Consider the following 21,219-nt stretch of genomic DNA (forward strand, 5'->3'; position numbering starts at 1 on the left):
TGTTGACTATCAACATACAGTAGCCATATCCATAGGCCATCCCATGCAAGAAATCAAGAAACACATTACCATAGAAACTTAGGACAAGAAAATGCTTTATAGAAAATCCACATTTGTGTTACATTTGTCAAACAAGAAAAGACAAACATACAGACAACAACAAGTGACTTATATGTACAACTAATAGACAAGAGGCATTCAAATCCCTGTGCATGTGATGTGATTAACTCAGGAGATGTTTCTTTCCAAGAAACTGTACTTTCCTCTCAAAAGCTGTAGAGCGGATTGGTGCATTGATTTCATAGAATGGATTCATTGCAAACTGAAAGACAGAATAAATGATTAAATCAAACACTGAAGGAAATAATAAACTAAATGTTACTTCATGCTAAGTTATTCTCATTATATGGAAGTAAACGTACCTTAATGTATAAATCATATACATCATTAAAAAAGTTTTTGATTCCATCCTCTTGACGCACATCATGCAGCATGATGAATCTTATATGTATGGCAAATAATTAAAGAAAATAATACCAATACATTACTTGGATGTGACTGTACAGAATGGCACAACAATGTGAATGACTCAGTATAAAACTGAAATATATTTAATTTGAAATGATTTAAAAACAGAAAATAGCAACAAATTGTATTTTCAAGAAGCTGGATTGAGAGAATATTAGGCATTTTTGCTTGATAAATGATTTAACAATTAATCAATAATCAAAACTTGATCACTAGCCATACAGACATTTTTGTCTCTCGTCTCATCAGTAAACTACAACATGGCAATATATATATATTTTTTTTAATTTTGTGACTGCAGTAACCAAAGTTAATAACAGAATCGTATGCTGTATATTCAACAACAATACAGACAAGTATCCTGCAAGAAATTAATAAAACATCGGTGAATAAAAATGGAAGAAAAAAGGATATGTCCTGCAGTGACGAAGGCAGAAACAAACCACTCATTGAACTTGTCCACAGTTTTCAAGTACATATTGTTGGACAGCCACATGTTTTCATCCACCAAATCTAGGGCTGCATGTGCAATGAACTGGTTGAGGTGCCGATGGTCATCCTGTGGTCAATGAAACTAATCTCATCAAACAGGATAATACATTAACTGACATCCCAATTACATTATTACATTAAAGCCTTGTGCCACTGACAGCAAAGACAGTTTAGTGTGACCACATGCTTTATGGATTATATCCTGACAGATATGTTCTAGTCTATGATGTGTTAAATGAATAAAAAGTATCACAACCTTATTTACCATTGTTATTGGACAAGAAAAGATTCCCTGGAATGATTGCTGTTGTTAGTAATGAAGCCACTTTACCTTTGATTCAGGCTTCCCAGCTGGCAAGAACTCCATCTCAAACACAGGGTTGTCATGATGACCAACCATGACAAAATAAAAACTTCCAGACATAGTTTTCTCTTCTTCTTAGCAAAGTCAAGAGGCCCTGGAATCAATTAAAACCAGGTGAAAGATGTTAAACAATGAAATCTTTCCAAATCTCAGGGTCAGTATCACCCAAATGATTGTAAAACCTTCAGCTAGCAAGCTAACGTTAGCTGTAGTGCTCGGCAGACGCTTGGCGTCGTTCAAGTCTTTAAGTGATTCTTGCGAGACTATAATGAAGATAATAAGACTTTAAACATTATAACAATTAAATGTCCTAAGCAAAGACAGCATGTTAATTTTGTAAAATCGACTTTTGTTTACCTGTTAATTTCGCTTCCTGGAGAGCAGCAAGAGCAGTCGCGAAAAGATGACGTATTTAAGTAGCCAAATATATTTACCAGTAGTCTGTTGTAAAACTGTTGTTTTTTTGGGACAAAAACCTCATAAAATTATTATTACATGGGACATATTATAAATTATTGAATGATAATAGATGGTTTTTTTTCGTTACGTCATAACCGTGGGACTGCCCGGAACAGCAATTTCCGTTGACGGATTTAAATGTTAGAGGCACACCTCCTGGAAAGAGACGCTTTCTGGTAGTCAGGCTGGTACCTAGAGAGGTTATTGTCTTTTTTTGATCCCTGTGGTAACAAGTGTGAAGAAGACAGTGTAGTTAAAGTCTAACACCAGGTACGAATACTTTATAAGTTGTTGAACAGTGGGGTTTTAGCTCTCTAGCTCGCCATGTCAGCTTCATCGTGCTGTTGTCTGCTTTTGTTTCTCTTCCGTCAGGACCTGCAAACACTCTGCAGCTATGTACGCGACCAAGGAAGACACCCTATCCCCAGATGAGCTGAGGAAAAGACTCTATCAAACTTTTAAAAGCAAAGGAGTGCTTGATACACTCAAAGTAAGTCGTGCTTGTAATGTTGCTGGTTTCTTTTTGTAGTAAGTCTACTCCACTCAGCGTGAGTTTGGTCTTCAACCTTTTTTCCCCCTCCTCTGATCTGATTCAGACACAGCTGCGGAATCAACTCATCCAGGAGTTAAAACACCCACCTTTGACTGGAGGAGAACCAGTTCCCAGACCAGTACCTGTGAAGTCTGAACCCCTCTTGGTCTCAGCCTGTAACAGCATAGTAGCTGATCATCTGAGCAGATCAGGGTATGAGTACACCCTTTCTGTATTCTACCCTGAAAGTGGCCTATGCAAAGAAAAGGTGAGCCTGACTTCTGCATTTGTTTAATTCACTGTAGCTTTAAGTGTAAAGAACAGCATTGCAGATGAAGATTTTGGTCTCTGATCCATTTTGGCAGGTGTTTGCGAGAGAAGACCTTCTTCATCTTCTTAAAATTAGTCCTGAATCAGCCCTTTACAGATCCTTGGTAAATGATACCATTTAGCATGTAGAATATTTTTCTTGAAATAAGTAGGAATAAGAAATAAGTGTTGTTAGTAATAATATGTATCGTTTTTATTTTTTTACAGTCTTCAAATAAAGACAACAGTGAAAAAGGTCTGTGCAATATTCTGCTCTTTTCTATAAAAGCTGCTTCTGCCCCCACTTCCTTTCATCGATTATATACTTTATCTTTGTCTAGCAGGGTTCCTGATCAGTCTTCTAATACAGCTAACACACCATCATACTCAGGGCCTGTGCCATGATGCTGACACGCAGACAACAAACATAACAAGTTATGGAGAGTCTCTTGGTATGGTGAATCGATGTCTTACATTGTATTACATGCCTTTCGGTGCACAGTTTTTAAGGTTTTCTTTCTGTCTTCCATATCAGTTGAGAAGATGAAAATGATTGACAAGGAATATGAGAACTTCAATTACAGTGGGGACAAATGGTTTTCACTCCAATCAAAAATGGCTGCATATAGAAAAGAAATTGAAGCACAGATGCAGGGAGAAATTAACACACAGGTATGTTTTGTTTTGTTTTTTTTTTTTTTTATTTTTATTTTCTTCAAAGTTAATAAATCCGAAATTGTCTGAGCAGGTATTAAGCACAGCAGCATAGTAATATCTGCATTAAACGAATTTGAAAAGATATGAATGCTGTATTAGACTGGTTAATATGTGATCGCTACTGTGTGAGTGTTCTCCTTTTTTGTTTCCGCTTTTGGTTCTTAAGATGCAACATTTTAAAGATGTCGAGATTGCAAAGGTGAGGATGGAAGAAAAATCTAAATTTCATAAAGAATTTGATAGGCTGAAACAAGAGCTGGAGAGGACTTATGAAATGAAAGCAAAGGCATTGATGGACCGGGAGAAAAATGCCATCGATCGGTTACAAAAACAACAAGAGGTAGATTGCTGCTTATATTATGCTGGTCTTTGTTTCTTTCTATAGAGAGAAATCTTTAACAAATCAATACTTTTTTACATTGTTAAATTGTGGGAGGCTGTCAATATCAGTATTCATTGGCATAATTGTCAGCTGCTTAATTCTAAAACAGTCTAATTTATGCTGGTCTTTGTGTTTCTCTTCCTTTTAAGATTGAAGAAAAAAATGTGTATATGCAGAGACAGTCAGTACTGAAAGAAATTGAAACACTGCGCAACAGAGAAAATGAGCTGAGGATGAGAATGGAGGCTTTTGAAAAGTAAGAGCTTTTTATTTAAAGTGTTGTTAGTAAAGGGGGGCCATGCCCTCTCATTGTGACCACTGGTTCATGGAGAATGTTACTGCGTTTGTATGATGACAGGAATTGTCAGATTCACAAGGAGAAGGTCAAGACCACTGAAGAGCTGCTGAGGAGGAGAGAACTGGCCGTGAAGACTATGGAGGACACACATGACCAACGGCTGAAGAATGAACTTTCCAGGTATTTTTATGTTTAACACAGATGGTCCCTTTTTTTTTTTTTTGGCTCAGATTACACTGTATCAAATCCAGAGTCATTTGATATCGTCTGTCCATTCACTTTACCGCTCAAGTTTCTTTTTGTTGTGTTTTTTTTTGTTGTTTTTGTTTTTGTTTTTTAAAGGGATATCCCCATTGTACATTCAGAGGATATCACTGTTGTGTAGGGCTAAAGTAAAAACTGTCCCCTGTATGTACAATGCACATTATAAATCTAAAGGTCATTGAACTGTTTGAATACTGTCAGTAAGTGTAAGAAATAATTGTTTGTCCTGGTTTAGTAAACATGCTGGAAAGAGGTACTGGCACTACACATACTCTATACACATATTAGGCCCCAGAGTGCAAGTATATAATTTTTCTTTTTCTTTGAGAATTTAATTTCTGTGTTAATATTTGATAGTAACTCAGAAAAGTATATTCCATTTGTTACTACCTCAGAGCTATGACTAGTGCAGTCAAAAATGCATTATACATGTTATGCGTATTCTCAGATTTCAGGTTGGTTGGCCTGCTGTCAGCAGCCTTCGCTGTATAGTAACATACAATAGGGGACCTGACCATCCACTCGACCAAAAGATACATGGCATTGATAGCAGCTGGTTGGTTATGTAGCAGGAAAAGGAGACATCATATCTGAAATGTTTTGTACTGAAATAGTTTCAGAGCTCTTTTGAATTGTTGATCTCATGTCTTTATAAAAATAGGTGTCAGCTTGAATTGAAAGAGGAATTCATCAAGAGAACAGAAAAACTAACCGTGAATGAGAACAGAAACAAAGGTGAGTATTTAAATTAATGCAGTGCTACTGAGAAGCTTGCTACTGCCTTAGATCATGTTTACATTCTTTTTTTTTTTTCTCTCAGTGGAAACTGCTCGTATCCAAAAGGAGTCAGCTGTAATTAATGCCAAACTAGAGGAGCACAGTAGGGCATGTTCAGAGCTGAGACGGCTGCAGGTAATCAACGCAACCCCAGTCACCAAGCAATGTTAACTTCCTAGGCACAATATTTCAGTACTACTAAATAATTGAACACTTGTATCCAGGCAAACTTTCCATCTTTCAAACTTTCAGAAACTCCCTTTTTAACAGGACAAAACGGCCGACAGAACTGGATTCGGGGTGGGTGGCTGTCTGCCTTGACCAGTTGGGTTGAGATGAGAGAAAAGAGAAAGACGAGGAACAGCTGTATATACTGTTTTATTCAGACTGGTTGTTATAATGATGATAATAATAGTGATGATGATGATGATTATAATAAAATTAATAATGATATTGAGTGGTGAGTAGTAGTGCCAGATCGAGATACTGCAGCCCCAGAGTCAGTCACCCGCAGAATGAAAGAGAGAGAGAAAAGAAAGAAGTGCTCAGTGCATCATGGGAGTTTCCCCAGCAGCCTCGCCCCATAGCAGTTTAACTAAGGGATGGTTCATGGATCACCTGAGCCAGGACTCAGTATAACTATAAACTTTATCAAATAAAAACCTCAAATCAGATGGTATTCTTAGCTTTAGGTACCAGTAGTTCACATGCCTGTAGATAAAAAACATTACCATCAGATGTCTTTCTTTACATATAAGACAAGGCAGCAAGAGTTATGTATGAAACTGTGACAAATTACAGCAGCCACACTGGAGTATAAACATGGAATACAGAGTTTATAATTGTATAATCCAGACTTGCTCTTCAAGTCTGGGTCGGTATGATGTGGTTCTGTAATAATTTTACAGTACATAGTGTAACTGATTAATTCATTCTCCAGCTTTGTTTTGCCTGCTCTTTTAATGGCTGTTCTGTTGTTTTTCCAGGTTGAGCTAGACACAGCAGAGCAGCAGATTCCTCTGCTGACTCAACAGAAGGAGCTGTTAAGAGAGAGACTTGAGACCATGAGCGACTACCCCAGCTTGAAGAGAGAGAAAGCAGAGCTGCAGGGGCAGTTGCGGCTGCTGAAGAAACAGCTGGATGAGGCCCAAGAGGAGAACAGGCTTCTCCATGCAGGTTAGCATAGAATATTTGTAGCTGTTTTTTTTTTTTTTTTAATAACTGTGGTAAATCCAATTCCCTCAGAGTGCTTGAGTCTTGGCTCATTGTGAGCTGTGGGAGGTACAGTGTACTGTGAAGCATTCATGCTAGTCTGTCCCACTGCTTCTGGCTCAGCTGAGTCTTTTTGAATGTGTCTTCCCTGCCAGTGTGGGGCCATATTTGTAGCTCTAAAAGGGACTGGAGGAGTGGAGGGAAGCAGAGAGAAGCAGAGAGAACAGTGAGCAGAGACAGAGGGCCCCCATTACCCATGGCAGAGAACCAACATTTTATCTATCTGAGCAGTGACCTCTCATCAGTTTAAAAAAAAAAAAAACCAACATGGTGCTAAGCCCCATGTGCTGTACCCTCCTACTGCTCAGATCCATTCAGGCAAAATCTTGAACTGGCGCATTTCATCACACAGTTTTCTCACTGAAGTAGATAGGGCAATGGGAAATGGGCTGTGCTTTAAGATTATGTTTTGACTCCAATAACCCATCTCTCAGATTTGGGCAAACCGTCCAAAGAGCAGCTGGCCTTGCAGATGGAGCTGCGGAGGCAGCAGAGCGCTCGCAGACTGGATGAGGAAGAGTTTGACAGCCAGAAACAGGTGCTGCAGGCACAGCTCCAGAGTGAGGTCAGTGACATCATAGCCTCTCGCTGAGTGTGGGAAACTGTGTTCAGCTTCTTTTCTTTATTTTCTTTTTTTTCATGCAGTTTTGTCTCACCTTGGAGAATTTGGTTTGTCCTTTAATCTGGATTTCCAGTGACTATACCTATTTGTGTAAATGTTGACTTTTTGTGGGATTTGCTGTTGTCCGCGGTTTTCTGCAGGTGGAGCGCTGCGCCCAGCTCAAGGCTCAGCTGATAGAGTGTGAGGAGAAGTCACAGTGGATGACTAACCACATCGACGACATTAAGATGCAGCTTCGCCAAACACAACAAGGTACCTGGTGACGAGATGTGTATGTTCGCTACGTCTTAGTGTGATTAGTCACTTTGTTGGTTTTTGTATTCAGTTATGGATGTTACAATCAGTAATACATAACTTGTGTAGTTAAGTGTATTTCTGCTTTTCATAAACTGGCTTTCTTTCTCTATTGGAACACGTTATTCTATTGACGATTTAAATCTTATAAAAGAGAGAATATCTGGCAAATTTTAAAGACCTCAAATACGCTCCCTCTTTGTTTCGATTAGTATAAAAGAATTTTAGTGAAAACGAGAAAGACAGCCATATTACAAATGGATTTTAGGTGTAATTGCATGTAAATAGTTCTTAGATATTAGTTTAGCAAACCTTATTCCCAGATCCTGTGCTCTTTTTTTTATGGTGGTGGCGCGTCTGTATTTTTGCTCAACTCTCCTCTTATTTGCTTTTCCTTTTTCTTTCCTCTTTCCCTTTCTTTTGTATGATCCATGTGATCATGGCAGCACTTGAAAATGAAGTGCTGCGTAACCCCAAGCCATCTCTTGTTGATCGCTCAGTGCTGGAGCTCAGTGCTGACAAGCTGGTTCCCCCTGACATCTATGTGGACAGAGCTCTGCTGAGGGCCAGGTTGGGTTATGATGATGTTTGTGAAGCAGGTGGGCCCCTGCGAGGACACAAGTCGCCTTGGAGTGACTCTCCAGACCCCAGCATGGAGCTGGTGGCTGAAGCCAAGGCTCGGATCCAGGAGCTGCAGAAGGAGGCTGAGACCTTGGAGGAAGCCTACAGGAACTACCAGCAGAGGGCAGTGCGCTCCACCATCTCACACATGCTTCCCACAGGACCCCTTTCCCCACAACAACCACATCCTTCTCATCGCCCCAGCTCTCCTCCAAGGAAACAAGTCTCTCACCATTCTCAAACTCACTCACTCCACAAATCAAAGGTCTCACATAGACCACTGTCTCCCCAAACTACCCGAATCCCCTCCTCTACATCCTATGACACTAGAAACACCTTACCACCTGCGCAGTCCAAAGTGAGCTTCTTAGAAGCCCAAACCCAACCCGAGTCCACAGTTTTCACTGAGCACAGTCTCCATTCATTGACTGAACCTCTGTTTCAAAGAGATGGACACCCTCAGGATGAAAACTCTGCTCCATCCAGACGTCTGTCCTCCACACCACATTCTTCCTCCAGGAAAAAGCTTAAAAGAGAGATTGCAGAAGGTACCTTCAAAAAATGTTTTATCTTGTGAAAACACAAGGGATTACCTGTCAAGAAATAAACAATGAAATAGTCTCATGTTGTCAGGACTCTTATACTGCATATTTAACACATACTGTAAATATTTTATGAATGTTTCAGAACATAAAAACAGTTTAAACATTCAAATCAGTCAGTCCAGATATTATCATGTCAGTCTTTGGATAATAATCTTTCTCCCCTGATGGTATTATCTAACAAAGTCTTTGCACCTGATAGAGGCAGTTGTGTCTCCAGTGGCATTCCTAGAGCCGTCGGCTAACAGGCAGCTCTCTCATGCCCCCGGTGAGGAGGTGGTGACCTCAGGTGACTTTTCCTCTGAGTTCAGTCCACCTCACAGTCCTCAGCTCAAGAGCACAGCACGAGACCAGTCCAGGTACCATATGCCATGGCTTTGGCAAGGATAGTGCATCATTTTTATGCACTTTGATGGAGAATACCATTGCCCTCATATTTCTCTTGTTTTTTTCAGTCCACCAGATATGCAGCCTGTCTTCTCCAGCTCTGAGTCTTCCCCACAGCCCGAGAAGATAAACCTTGAAGATCTCACAGGGATTTTGTCAGGTACTCAAGACTAGTATCTGTTGTTTGTTTTGTTTTGTTTTTTTCCCTCACTATTTCAACTGTACCACAATATAACTAAATATAACTCAGTCATGTTATCATACATTTTTGAAACCACTCATTCACTGCATTGCAATAGACTGACAGCCAGTTTAGACCTTCTCCTGTCTCCACACTAACATTGTATTTATAGACTGATCTACTGGAAAAGCTGTTTGTGTCATTGCTCCTGTGACATAAAAGTGCTATGAACCAGAATTGTGATCAAATGGGACCTTTTAAGCTAGTGGTACATGAAGTACTTTTACAGTCCGGTTGCATGATGTGCGACTTGTCTGTAAGACATGTAGCAGAGATGACAAGACCGCTGGGTATCCATCTCGGAAGCACCAGGAGGTTTTCCTGTTCTCTCCTGTCTAAAACTGTGAAGCTTTCACTGGGTCCTGGGATGAACATCCATACATTATATACAGCTTATTTTCCATTTATGACATGCTGAGCATGATGTGAGTGGTACAAAAGTGCTTTCTATACATAATATTTTATTGCATTTTTTTTCTTACTGTTTTCTTAGTGATGTTTTTACATGAAAAAGTTTGGGTACCTAAGGTCAAAATTTCTGTTACTGTGAATAGTTCAGTGAGTAAAAGATGAACTGATTTCCAAAAGGCATTAAGTTAAAGATGACAAATTTCTCTAATATTTTAAGACAGATTACTTTTATTTCCATTTTTGACAGTGGTTCAAAAGGGCCCACTGTAAAAGAAACTTTGGGCAACCTGCATGGTCAGTACTTAGTAACACTCCTTTGACAAGTATCCCAGCTTGTAAATGCTTTTTGTCGCAGCTAAGAGCTTAAAAGTTCTGTTTGAGGGATTTTAGCCCATTTTTCCTTGCAAAAGGCTTCTAGTGTTGAGATTCTTGGGTCGTCTTGCATGCACTGCTCTTTTAAGGTCTATCCACAGATTTTCCATGATGTTTAGGTCGTGTGACTCTGAGGGCCATGGCAAATCCTTCGGCTTGCGCCTCTTGAGGTGTGTTTAGGATCATTATCCTGTTGTAGAAGGCATCCTCTTTTCATCTTCAGCTTTTTTACAGATGGTGTGATGTTTGCTTCCAGATTTTGCTGATATTTAATTGAGTCTATTCTTCTCTCGAACAGTGAAACGTTCCCACTGCCACTGGGTGCATCACAAGCCCAAAGCATGATCAATCCACCCCCGTGCTTTATGGTTAGAGAGGGGTTCTTTTCATGAAATTCTGCATCCCTTTTTCTCCAAACATATCTTTGCTCATTGCAGCCAAAAAGCTCTATCCGAACTTCATCAGTCCACAGGACTTTCATGCATCAGGCTTGTTTTGATGTTCTTTTGCAAACTTCTGACGCTGAATTTTGTGGTGATGAGGCAGAAAAGGTTTTATTCTGACGACTCTTCCATGAAGGTCATATTTTTGCAGGTGTTGCTGCACAGTAGAACAGTGCACCACCACTCCAGAGTCTCCTAAATCTTCCTGAGGGTATTTTGCAGTCCAATAATAGTTTTGATTTTCCTTTTTAGCAAAAGCTTTCTTGGTCTTTCAGACCTCAATTTGACCTCCACCATTCCTGTTAACTGCCATTTCTTAATTACACTACGAACTGAGGAAACAGCTACCTGAAAACACTTTGCTATCTTCTCGTAGCCTTCTCCTGCCTTGTGGGCATCAATTATTTTAATTTTTCAGAGTACTAGGCAGCTGCTTAGAGGAGCCCATGGATGCTGATTGTTGGGACAAGATTCAGAGAGTCAGAGTATTTATAAAGCTTTGAAAATTGCATCACCTGGCCTTTCCTAACAATGATTGTGAACAAGCCATAGCCCTAACAAGCTAATTAAGGTCTGAGACCTTGGTAAAAGTTATCTGAGAGGTCAAATCTCTCGGGGTGCTCAAATTTTTGTATGGTGCTCCTTTCCTTTCCTTTTTTTTTTTTTTTTTTTTTTTTAACTCTAAATTTGTACAAAACAAAAATAATACACTAATCTTGCATAAAATGTTAAAGAATGTTTCATCTTTAACTTTATGCCTTTCTAGAGATCAGTTCATCCTCTACTCACTTATCTATTCACAGTAACAGAAGTTTTGACCAAGGTTACCCAAACTTTTTCATGCCACTGTGTGTAAGTAAAAGTGAATTTTCTTTTTTTCAGTTTTCATCATTTATTAATTTAAGCAAAATTCCAGTCACAAGATGTAGTATATTGGGTATGGAGGCTTTGGATTTTGGAATGGCTGTTTTTTTAATGAGTGTGTGACTGGCCTCCAAAGTGTCCTTTCAGTGGCCCCGCACAATGGTGAAGATGAAGGGCAGCTGATTATGTATTCTGTGCTGGTCCTCTGGCCCTGTTGCATTATGGTGCAGCATAAAAGATCTCTTTGTGCGTGTCTCCCTCCAGAGCCCGGCCACATTCCAGAGCTTCTCCTGGACACTGCCGTCCCTCTCACTGAGGAGGCCCCTGATGGCCCCGCTGTCCCCCACCCACAGGACCTCCCAGAAGACCCGATAGACTTCCAAGGCCAGGCGGGTGAGTCTTTAGACCGCCGCTTGCTGATGCATAATCTTGGTTGACCTCAAATGACAAGAAGGGCAAACCTTCTACTGTAAGCAGAAGTCAGACGTCCTGTTCATCTTCTACCGAATACCATCAGTCTCATCTCTCTCATACTGCAGCTAGCCTACAGTGCAAACCAAAAGGAACTTTACTACTAAATGACAACTGATCTGACTCATGTCAATCCATATGTTTTGGTAGAAGTCCTTCAAACCTCAGGTGGATCTGCTAGGGAAGATGAAGAAAATGAGGAGCAGAGGTGGGAAAGAGAGCGAAAAGAGAGACAAGAACGAAGGCAAAGGGAGCGAGAGGAAGCCAGAGAGAGGGAAGTCCAAGAACTTGAAAGACTGGAGAAAGAGATGGTAATGATTTATCTTACATCAAGTTTTTCACTTATTTATGTCTACTGAGAAATGGCAGTCTGAGTATTGACAGTATCTATGTCTAACCAGCTTTTGCATGGAGTGGAGCAACTAGGACAGGAAGAGGGAGAAGAAGAAACGGGGCTTAAAAAAGCTGGAAATGAAGAGCAGAAGGATGATGGAGAGGAGTCTAAAGGTGAAAATCCATTGGAGAAATACATGAAAATGGTTTTGGAGGCAAGGGAGAAGCAGCCTGCACAGGTGAGTTGCACCCAGTTGTCTGAGACTACTGTACAACTTTGCTTTTATAACAGACTTGAGGAAGCTAATCTGTGTTTTTAAACTGGGTGGGTTTTTTTTGTTTTTTTTTCCAGAGCCCTGGAAGAGAAGAAGCAGGACATACAAGCCCAGAGGGCAAGAGTTTGTCTGAGGAAAAAGAAGACAGGTATGAATTTCCCACACAGTTCTTTCTATATTGATGTAAACTTATTCAAATTAAAGCTGAGACTTGGCACTTTAATGTAGTTTCCATTATTGTATTTCAAATTGAATGTGCTGAAGCACAGACCCTGAGGAACAAAAAATTTGCAACTGTCCAAATGCTTACTGTCTGGATTGTATATAAACCTACTTAATCCCCTTTGAAACACCATTTCATTTCTTTTGTGTTTTCTCATCTCCCTCTCTTTATAATGATGTTGTTTGAACTGGAATTTTGTTGTGTTAAGGATGAGTTAATTCAGAAATACTTTCATATTTTTGGTTTGTTTTTTCAGTTCCTTGAGGCTTTCACCAACTTCATTTTTGTTTTCCCAGCATCACAGCATATTCACACAAGGATGAAGATGATGATTTCTGGTGAGCTGGTTTTTCGCAGACTGCTATCATAAGCCGATGAATTATACCAGCCTCTCTAGTCTTCTACTGTTTGTTTGTGTGATGCATTTGTTGTTTTAAAGATTTTGCTATTCAATATGTATATTTGACACTTCTGTTTTTACATTGACTGCATATGTATGAATAAATCCTATGTGAGAATTTTTTTTTTTTTTTTAACTTACTGTGGACCAAAAAAAGATTTATGTTTATATAAAAAACACACACACACCAAAAGAACATAACAGAAATGTTTTATTTTAATTTTATTTTCATAAAAACAGTCAACAGGCCAGTTGAGTCATGTCATAGAGGGGTTTCCAGTCAGACAGGATGCTCGATTGTTGTCCTTCTGGTGATTGATAGGTAGCATTTATTCTTTAGTTTTTGGTTCATTCAACAGGAAACATAGATGAGATCTGATATACCACAGCTTCGTGTACATCTGTCATCTTTCATCTCAGCCTCACTACGCCTGTGGCTATTAGTCTTGTGGAGAACAATGCGGGTTCGATTTTACAATATGTCAGATACTGTGTAAAACACTGGGCAGAGAGTCACAATGGCATTCACACTTTGGCAAAATTTACCACTTGCCGTACAGTTTTGTAAATGACTGCTGTTGCGACTAAGTTTTATTTGAAAGTTGAATTAAAAGTTAAGCATCAGTAATTAATGAGGAAGCCCTTGACATTCATAGAAAATAGAGGTATACTATCAGGCAACAAAATAATATAGGACTTATAGACTTTTGACTTGAATAAAAGAACCTAAAAAAAAAACATCTAACTAATCAGCTACATAAAATTGATTAATTTGTAATCGGTTAGGAAAAAAAAGGAACAGGCAAACACTGCCTACTACTGATATCAGTATACATGACTGTACATCACATGTGTCGCTGCAGAAACAGTTTTCTTCATGCAACAAAAACATCAAGTTATCCCTGTAATTCAACTAACAGAAATAAAAGATTACATGGGTAATTATGTCAGCATTATAACAATTGCACATCAAAAAAGATGCAATTATAGATAATTAAGAAAGTGGTTTTTGTCTTCAATAATTAAAAAAAAACAAAACACAAAATTCTGACTTGTAATAAATTTACAGTTCACACCTTAAGTTCTTTATATCTGTTTAGATCAATAGCTTTTTTTCATAGTACCAATATACCTTGGGAAATAGTTCTGCTTGTCTTATACTATTTTCAAATCAGGTAAATTTTGATCATGTTACAAGGATGTTTCATTAAGCAATGAGCTAAAAACTGTTAATGAGGGATCAGAGAGCTTTCTTCATTGGCAAACCTGGATCTTTCTTTCATTTGCCCAAAGGAATGAACATGGACCAAACTTTAAGATATTAAATACATTGAATATCGTTCCATCTTATTTCTGGCAGCAGTCCACATTTAGCAACTTATTCTTATGGGATTACCCATAAAACTGAAATACTATGATGCTGTGATGCAAAGGAGCTCTTGTGTGCGCGTGTGTTTGTGTGTATGTGTGTGTCTGTGTGCGTGTATTTATGTTGACTGTGAGTTTTGCAGGTTTACTTTGTAGGTAGCTAAATACATAGTGTGTGCTTGAGGCATCTTTTTGCAATTGAAGTGGGATTTTCAAACCATAGTTTTACGAGGACAAAGTGTTCCAGTTAAATTGTTCCAGAGGCTCTAGTGCACACCTGAGGTAGTGTTAATGTAGGTCATGAAAGTTCTGTGTGACTTTTAAGTAGCTGTTCAGTGAAAATTAGAATCTGAAACCAATCAACAATCAAATTATCACTACTTGAGAGAGTAATCCAGTTAAACACCTAAGTATAAAGGACTCTGGCTTTAGAGAGTACATATAACCACCACTTTTACAACAGAATGTTGTGCATATTTTATATGACCTGTTTCCTTATTGTGAAGTCAAACTAAAGCATGTAAGGTGTAAGGATGTAAGGCCTTTCAAGTGTATAATTCATCTGCATTTTTGATTGAAAAAGAGCAAAAAAAAAAAAAAAAAAGTTATACATTCCCTTGTTGAAAACTGGCCCCACCAGCTCAGAAGACAGACAGAGCAAGACTGTAAAACAAACTCATTGTTATGCGTTGAATAAGAATAGTGCAACATCTCAAGCTTGACCAGCAAAAACCGGTTATCAGAAGGGCTAGAGAAAATGAGAGACAGCATGAAAACTCAAGTTTTTTCCTCTAGAAAAATAGAAAATAAAACTCAGCATGAATGAAACTTTACATAGCAGTTCCAAAACACTTCTTGGTGAGTTAGTGCAGAAAGCAACACTGATGCATTAGTTTGTTAGGAGCCTGGTTAGTACTGCACAGTGTCAGGGCAGTTGGCAGGTTATTTTAGCTGAGCATTGTCTTGGTCCAAAGGGGCCACAGTGGTTGGGCACAGTGTCTGTGTGTGTTCGTGTGTGTCTGTGTGTGTTCGTGTGTGTCTGTTTATGTGGACTGTGAGTCTGAGCGTGAGCGTGTAATATCCTTATGTGTAGGAATTGAGGCATTCCTTTGAGCGTGAGGTGATGTCCTGCAGCTCCCGCTCTTCCTTCATTTTGATGTCTTGGTAGGCATGCATTTGACTGGCATCCTTAAGGTAGGCCCAGTTTGCTGAGAGAATCATGAGGAAGTGGATCTGGAAGAGAAGGGTGAGGTGGATGGCCGGTGAGCATGTCAGAGATGCAAAGCAAGCTACAGGAGTCAGAGCTATAGTACGTACATCATAGACATACAAAAACAAAGTTAAGCTTTTAAAAAGACCTAACACACAGGGGTGACGAAAGACATTACTGAAAAGGCTTAAATGTTACAATTACTGCAACATTACTGTTACAATCAATACTAATACTGGGGTTACTATCTTGCTATGCACAATACTACAGAAATGACACTTTTAAGGCGTGAGAATGAGTAGAAAAGAGGAAAGAGCCAAAAGTTGTTCATGCAAGCTTTATGCAGCTGTAAAATGCTTAAGGTTAGTGCAAAGCATGAGATACTGACCCTGCTACATTTCCATCTCAGTTTTATATTTCTGAAACACTCTTTTTGTAGGATTATTAAGAAATAGACCACGTAGGGATATTTTTGTAAACAAAGATTGTTTATTTTATATAGAAAGTAAAAGCTACAGTCTTCAAAACTTAGGAGAAAATTAAATATATGAAATATGGAGTATAAGTAACTATAAACAAATCAAAGAATCTGAAAAATGTAAGCATGCAGGCTCAGTGTTAAGATAAAAACAAATGGCTCTTAATGGCACTTTGAGAAAGAATAAAGGAAAATGTATGAAACAAAACATCAACCTTATAGCTGAGGCCATACAAGCATCAGCTCTCATAGAAAAAAATACATTTACTCTACTCTAGAATAGGAGAATTTCTTCTTTTATAAAATACATGAAATTAAAGTGAGGCTTAGGGCCTCATGCAGAAGTATACCCCTGGTACTGGCCTAACCCTTCGTAGTGTGTTGTACTAGGTATGTGCGGTTACTTTGAAATCTACAATACACAAATGGTCACCATAATACTCATCCGCATAATACAGTTGATGAAAAGGTTTTTAGTTTGGTTTAGAATCTAACCTGTGACAAAGGAAATAATACTGAATATTGTCTGTGTAACACTTCATGGTTTCATGTGTTGGTGCCACAATTTGAAGGCTGAGCAAATAAACCAAAGAAATATAAGGACAAGGCCCTTGGCCACTGCTACTTTGCCACTGTAGCTAGTCCTTCTACAAATGTATCACTAGAATTCATCCTCACCAAAACTACTAATCTGGCAATCAAAAACATTAAGCCTGAGGACACCTTCAATATTTGTCATCAGATGTCCACAAGGACTAATTTCAGAGATTTATACTGTACATACTATTTATACTGTATATCTATAAGGGCTCGGTGCAAGCTATGTATTGATCAGACCTCAGAATGGTCTGATTTCTAATTTAGATTTCAGTTTTAGAACTGTGTGTGACAACCTGCACATATCTTACATTTATGTTTCACTAGGGCCTCAGGAGTTTGTGCACAAATTGGCATTTCACCTCCGACAGCAGTCAACTGATGCTCATCCTCCTATGCAAGGTGAAGTACTGCATGCTAAAAAGTGTAGTTGGTTTTTTTTTTTTTTTTTTCCATTTGAAATACTCATGCAGTTGATGCCTTCGTACGTACGCACGTAAGAAATATAAATAACACTGGTGTGGATTTCAAGCTGTGCACATTTCTATATAATCTGCTGGTGACATAATTCTGTAAGTGAGTGCCAAGGAAAGCAGAACAAACCAGTCAACTAAAAGCCACTCCGCTCTGAAGACAACTTTCGTCAGGTGTCCTCAGACAAGCAATATCCCTGGATACCAAATGCTAAAGGAAGCATATCAGCTATTTACACTTCATGTGAATACTAATGGAGAGATGTTGATTTTTCTATTCTCAGTTTGTTTGTTTTTTTTAGTTCATTTGTTGTCAGTGGCAACTGTCTCTACTCAGTACAGCCTCAAATGCTGTTCTGTGTTCTTAAAACAGTTTAAAACTTAGTGCAGCAGTCTTCTCGACTCTTAAACTTCAAAACAGCAAAGTTATAAGTGGTAGCCATCATGTAGATCAGCTGGTGGAAGAGAACAGAAAAGGTTGTAAGAGAACATGCCGGTGACCTCCTCGTCACTAGTACTGTGACAAGTTAGTGAAGTGACCAATCATTTTTCCAGTAGTAAAAGTAAAAAGAAGTAGAGGAAAAAATGTTAAAGACAATAAAGTATAATAAATACAATATCTTATTTCTGATTTTATGGTTCAAACTCATGATTATGATTTTTAAAAATGGCACATTTATAATACCCAAAAAGCAAGCCCAAACTGCACCTTGTTTCATCCATCCTAAAATCAAATCAGGGCCATGTGCATCTAAGCAGATGGTAAACAGCAAATGGAATTGGAGCTGAGGAAAAGCCTGCGTAGTAGTCCTTAGTGTGGTTACATAAACCATATGGGAATGACAAGAAGACCACTTCACACATGATCTGTTGGTACAAACCGTGCAAGGGTGGGCTAAAGGCAGGAGGATGGAGAGACTGGAGGGTAACTTACCAGAGCGATCACAGTGGCTCCCGCCCCAGCGCACGCTACGATGTACAGGTGATAAGACAGGTAGAACTGAAAGAGGACCAGCAACAGTGATTATCCTTCAGTTAAAATGGGATTTCCTCATCACCAACCGCTGATTTGTGTATGAATAGTAGACAGCCTCTTACCTCACTGGTGTTGCAGATGTCCCCTAGCGTAGATCCACAGGCCTTGCCTGGTGTGGCATTCCATGGGATAATTCCTGCAGCCATGAGATTCAAAGTTTTCATACACACTCAAATCCATTCTACCATGTGAATTATAATCAAAACTGTCAACTACTACAAATGGAACAAAAGTCTGCTGAGTTGATGTCAACTGAGTGCAGAGCACAAAAAGATCGTTTGCTATGACGTCTGAAAAACTGAGATTTAAAGGGGAACTCCCAACAATTATGAAGTGCCCCTGTACAATCCAGGGTTTATTAAGGTTGACCCATTGGGGACTAAAAATCAAGATACATCTGACAGGTCAAAATCAAATCTTTGGGTCTGTGGTTGAACCGGTCACAATCAGAACATATGCAACATGTGACAAGGGCTCGCAAGTAGACATTGCTTGGTTTTAAGAGGTTACAAGCCAGGCTTTAGAATCCGTGTGCGCTAAAAAAGTCTGTTCTCACAGGTATAGATGCCAAATGAGACATTTTTGGACAAAGTGCTGTCCCCTTACCATACTGACGAACATCCACGCAGATGGAGTCAATGTTGGTGAGGTTGGCCATGGGAGACTTCATGGCAGAACAGGTAGACCACATGTTGTAGAAGAGGAAGACTGGCACAGCAGAGAAGCCAAACACACCCAGCCAGGCCACACCCAGAATGTACGTGAGGAATACAAACTGAGGACGCAGTGACGGCACATTGTTAGCATCACCCCATAACCATGAAACTAATTCGGTAGCAAAAATGGTAACAATTCCAGTCCTCCTCTTCCTCCTCATTTTTTCTCTCATACTTTGTTCCTATAACAAACGTTAACATCTTCATCTTTGTATGTCATTTATATTTTACTCACGTGACATGAAAGCGATGTGTTTAAGCAGTCTGTGTTTAAAAAGTAAGGTTTACACAGCGGGGTGGTTGTATCAACATACCATTCCACTGATGCAGCGTCCACAGATGGTGGTTTTGAACTCACTGTGCAGTTCCTTGACTGCACTGGTTGTGTAGAAGCCCTCAGCCAGCAGAATGATCCCATACAGGAAGAAAAACGACGCAATGCCATAGATGACGTACTGCATCAGCTGTATTCTGTTTAAGAACAATGTCACACATAAATGGTATGGGTAAAGCTGCAGTGGGTTGAAAACAGTGAGCGCACATCAACGACTATCATGTTTTTAGCCTCCAATGTAACACCCGGAGAGACCCACTAAAAATGTCAAGTAAAGTAGTAATATCTTTGCAATCATTTGTCATTTTTGGGACACAATCTTTAAAACATCAGTAATCTGGGCTGGCTGATTAATCATAAACAGATGGTTATGATTGAGATGGCAGCCTAGCTTCCCTAAGCCCAAATGTGGAGATAACAGGTGAGGCATGTCTGTGGTAATCATCCACCAAGAGACAGACTGCCTCTGTAAGACATCTTAAATTAAACGGTGCACTCTAAATCTACACCAACACAAAACCTCCATATTAGGACTATTCTCCAGGATAAGGTGAGCACGGCGATCTGTCCAGGTTGTACTAAAAGTAGCCTACATAAAGTCTCCCTTGTTAAAAGTTTTATCTGTCTTAAGTTTTTCACCCCTGTTTATTGTGATGGTTATGAAAGAACACATTTTCCAGTCGGCATAATGTGTAACGGATCTTGCTATGACATTAAAGATACAATAATTTGAGCAATCACAGTTTACCAGGATTTCATAATCGTTAGTTTTATTTTTTTCTCAGACACTCCCGAGCATCACAAGCAGCCATATCGGTATGCACATAGAGTATGAGGTCACTTACACATCAGTCAGCATGGCGTGATCGCTGTTGACCTGGGAGAAGTGGGTTTCCAGGATGGTCACAGTGCCAGTGAGAGCAACATGGCCACATCCACAGAACAAGGCAACGCCAGAGAAGCAGAGGATCGTCGCCACCAGCGACGCATATGGAACCCCGCCTAAACATTTAATGCAGCACTCAAAGCAACCTGTGCAAAAAAAAAAACGGAAAAATGGTGTCAGTGAGGAGAGTCATTTGATGTCATGAAAAGTAAAATCTTTTGACTTTAAAAGGCCATATAGTAAATTCTATTTCAACATCAGCCTCAGATTCTGTATAAGTGACTGTGTTTCACTCGTAGGACAGGAAGTGATCTCAGGGAAATGAAATATGGGATTAATAATTCATATTAATCAACCATTCATCCTCCGAGCCTATCCCAGCACCCATTGGGCGACACTGGGTGAGAGGCAGAGTACACGCTGGACGGATCAACAGTCTATCACAGGGCCATAAGAATCACATTGTAACCCACTGCATCCATCACCAGTACCCAATAAAGAACACAACAAAAACAGTGCAGACAGAGCAGACATATCAGTTCAAAATAGGTCTCATAACATTTGTCTGCTGCCTGTGGTACCAGCAGAAACAGTACAGCTTGCTGTGTGCCACTGAGGTTTTACAGTCTACACTGCCTGTAATGTTTCATTTGACAATTCATCACTTCACTTAAAGGGCACTAATGGCCATCCAGCAGGTCAGATTAATGGGTGTCTGACAAGCTGTAATGGAAATCAATGGCAACTCACAATGACGGAATGAAGTGACCCAGATGGGTTTGTCTCTTCCAATGTGTTCTTATGCCTTTTGAAATGGAGCCAGTCACCACAGTTCACCGTCTGTGTACGCACGGAAACAAACCCCAGTGTGCCTCCAATCAGATCCACATGTGTTTGACAGGATGTTGTAGATTCATATGACATCCAGGTCCATTGCTGTTTACGTTTTACAGCTCTCGCATATGCCTGATATCAGACTGCAGCTAAAAGCATTAAAAGCCGCTATAACTGATACTTTTACACTAAAAATTGATCAAATGACTGTGTAAAGTGGCAGAGGTCGCTCGTAGTGATGAACCAGCAGAGAGCTATCATCAATTTTACAGTTCTCCTCAGCTCTACGGAGATTTTTACTCTCTTTAAGCTCATTGTTTTGGTTTTCTGGCCC

At 39.5% G+C, this 21,219-nt stretch overlaps 3 protein-coding genes across 5 annotated transcripts in view; 1 reads left to right on the forward strand and 2 right to left on the reverse strand.

Annotated features, from left to right (window-relative positions):
* Positions 1-78: 78 nt before the first annotated feature.
* trappc2 (trafficking protein particle complex subunit 2) lies at positions 79-1,966 on the reverse strand. Its single transcript, XM_040148045.1, has 5 exons — positions 1,742-1,966; positions 1,352-1,478; positions 943-1,087; positions 423-508; positions 79-322 (listed from the first exon to the last, which is right to left on the reverse strand). The coding sequence occupies exons 2-5, from the start codon at positions 1,442-1,444 to the stop codon at positions 224-226; spliced, it is 423 nt and encodes a 140-aa protein (XP_040003979.1). The 5' UTR covers positions 1,445-1,478; positions 1,742-1,966; the 3' UTR covers positions 79-223.
* ofd1 (OFD1 centriole and centriolar satellite protein) lies at positions 1,954-13,065 on the forward strand. 2 transcript variants are annotated; one of them, XM_040148037.1, is made up of 23 exons: positions 1,954-2,113; positions 2,216-2,333; positions 2,440-2,643; positions 2,741-2,809; positions 2,913-2,940; positions 3,026-3,136; positions 3,220-3,356; positions 3,568-3,741; positions 3,933-4,039; positions 4,142-4,261; positions 5,007-5,080; positions 5,166-5,257; positions 6,109-6,298; positions 6,829-6,959; positions 7,157-7,268; positions 7,757-8,479; positions 8,736-8,892; positions 8,989-9,080; positions 11,516-11,644; positions 11,873-12,033; positions 12,124-12,294; positions 12,408-12,478; positions 12,850-13,065. In XM_040148037.1, exons 2-23 carry the CDS (start codon positions 2,238-2,240, stop codon positions 12,893-12,895), a joined length of 3,195 nt encoding a protein of 1,064 aa, XP_040003971.1. In that variant the 5' UTR covers positions 1,954-2,113; positions 2,216-2,237; the 3' UTR covers positions 12,896-13,065. The 2 variants fall into 2 exon arrangements, with proteins under 2 accessions (XP_040003971.1, XP_040003972.1); XM_040148038.1 differs by having other exon boundaries at positions 3,029-3,136.
* A 140-nt stretch (positions 13,066-13,205) lies between these two features.
* gpm6bb (glycoprotein M6Bb) overlaps positions 13,206-21,219 on the reverse strand; it is a 30,714-nt gene continuing 22,700 nt past the window's right edge. Inside the window, exons 2-7 of one of the 2 annotated variants that reach the window (XM_040148677.1) lie at positions 20,011-20,197; positions 19,146-19,302; positions 18,722-18,890; positions 18,178-18,251; positions 18,014-18,079; positions 13,206-15,554 (exon numbers count right to left, since the gene is read on the reverse strand). In XM_040148677.1, coding sequence (XP_040004611.1) covers positions 15,405-15,554; positions 18,014-18,079; positions 18,178-18,251; positions 18,722-18,890; positions 19,146-19,302; positions 20,011-20,197 — 803 coding nt within the window. In that variant the 3' untranslated portion in view covers positions 13,206-15,404. Of the gene's footprint in view, positions 17,535-18,013; positions 18,080-18,177; positions 18,252-18,721; positions 18,891-19,145; positions 19,303-20,010; positions 20,198-21,219 lie in introns of both variants that reach the window. The other variant, XM_040148678.1, reaches the window with a different exon arrangement.

The sequence above is a fragment of the Xiphias gladius genome, chromosome 16, assembly GCF_016859285.1.
Source record: "Xiphias gladius isolate SHS-SW01 ecotype Sanya breed wild chromosome 16, ASM1685928v1, whole genome shotgun sequence".
NCBI lineage: Eukaryota > Metazoa > Chordata > Actinopteri > Istiophoriformes > Xiphiidae > Xiphias > Xiphias gladius.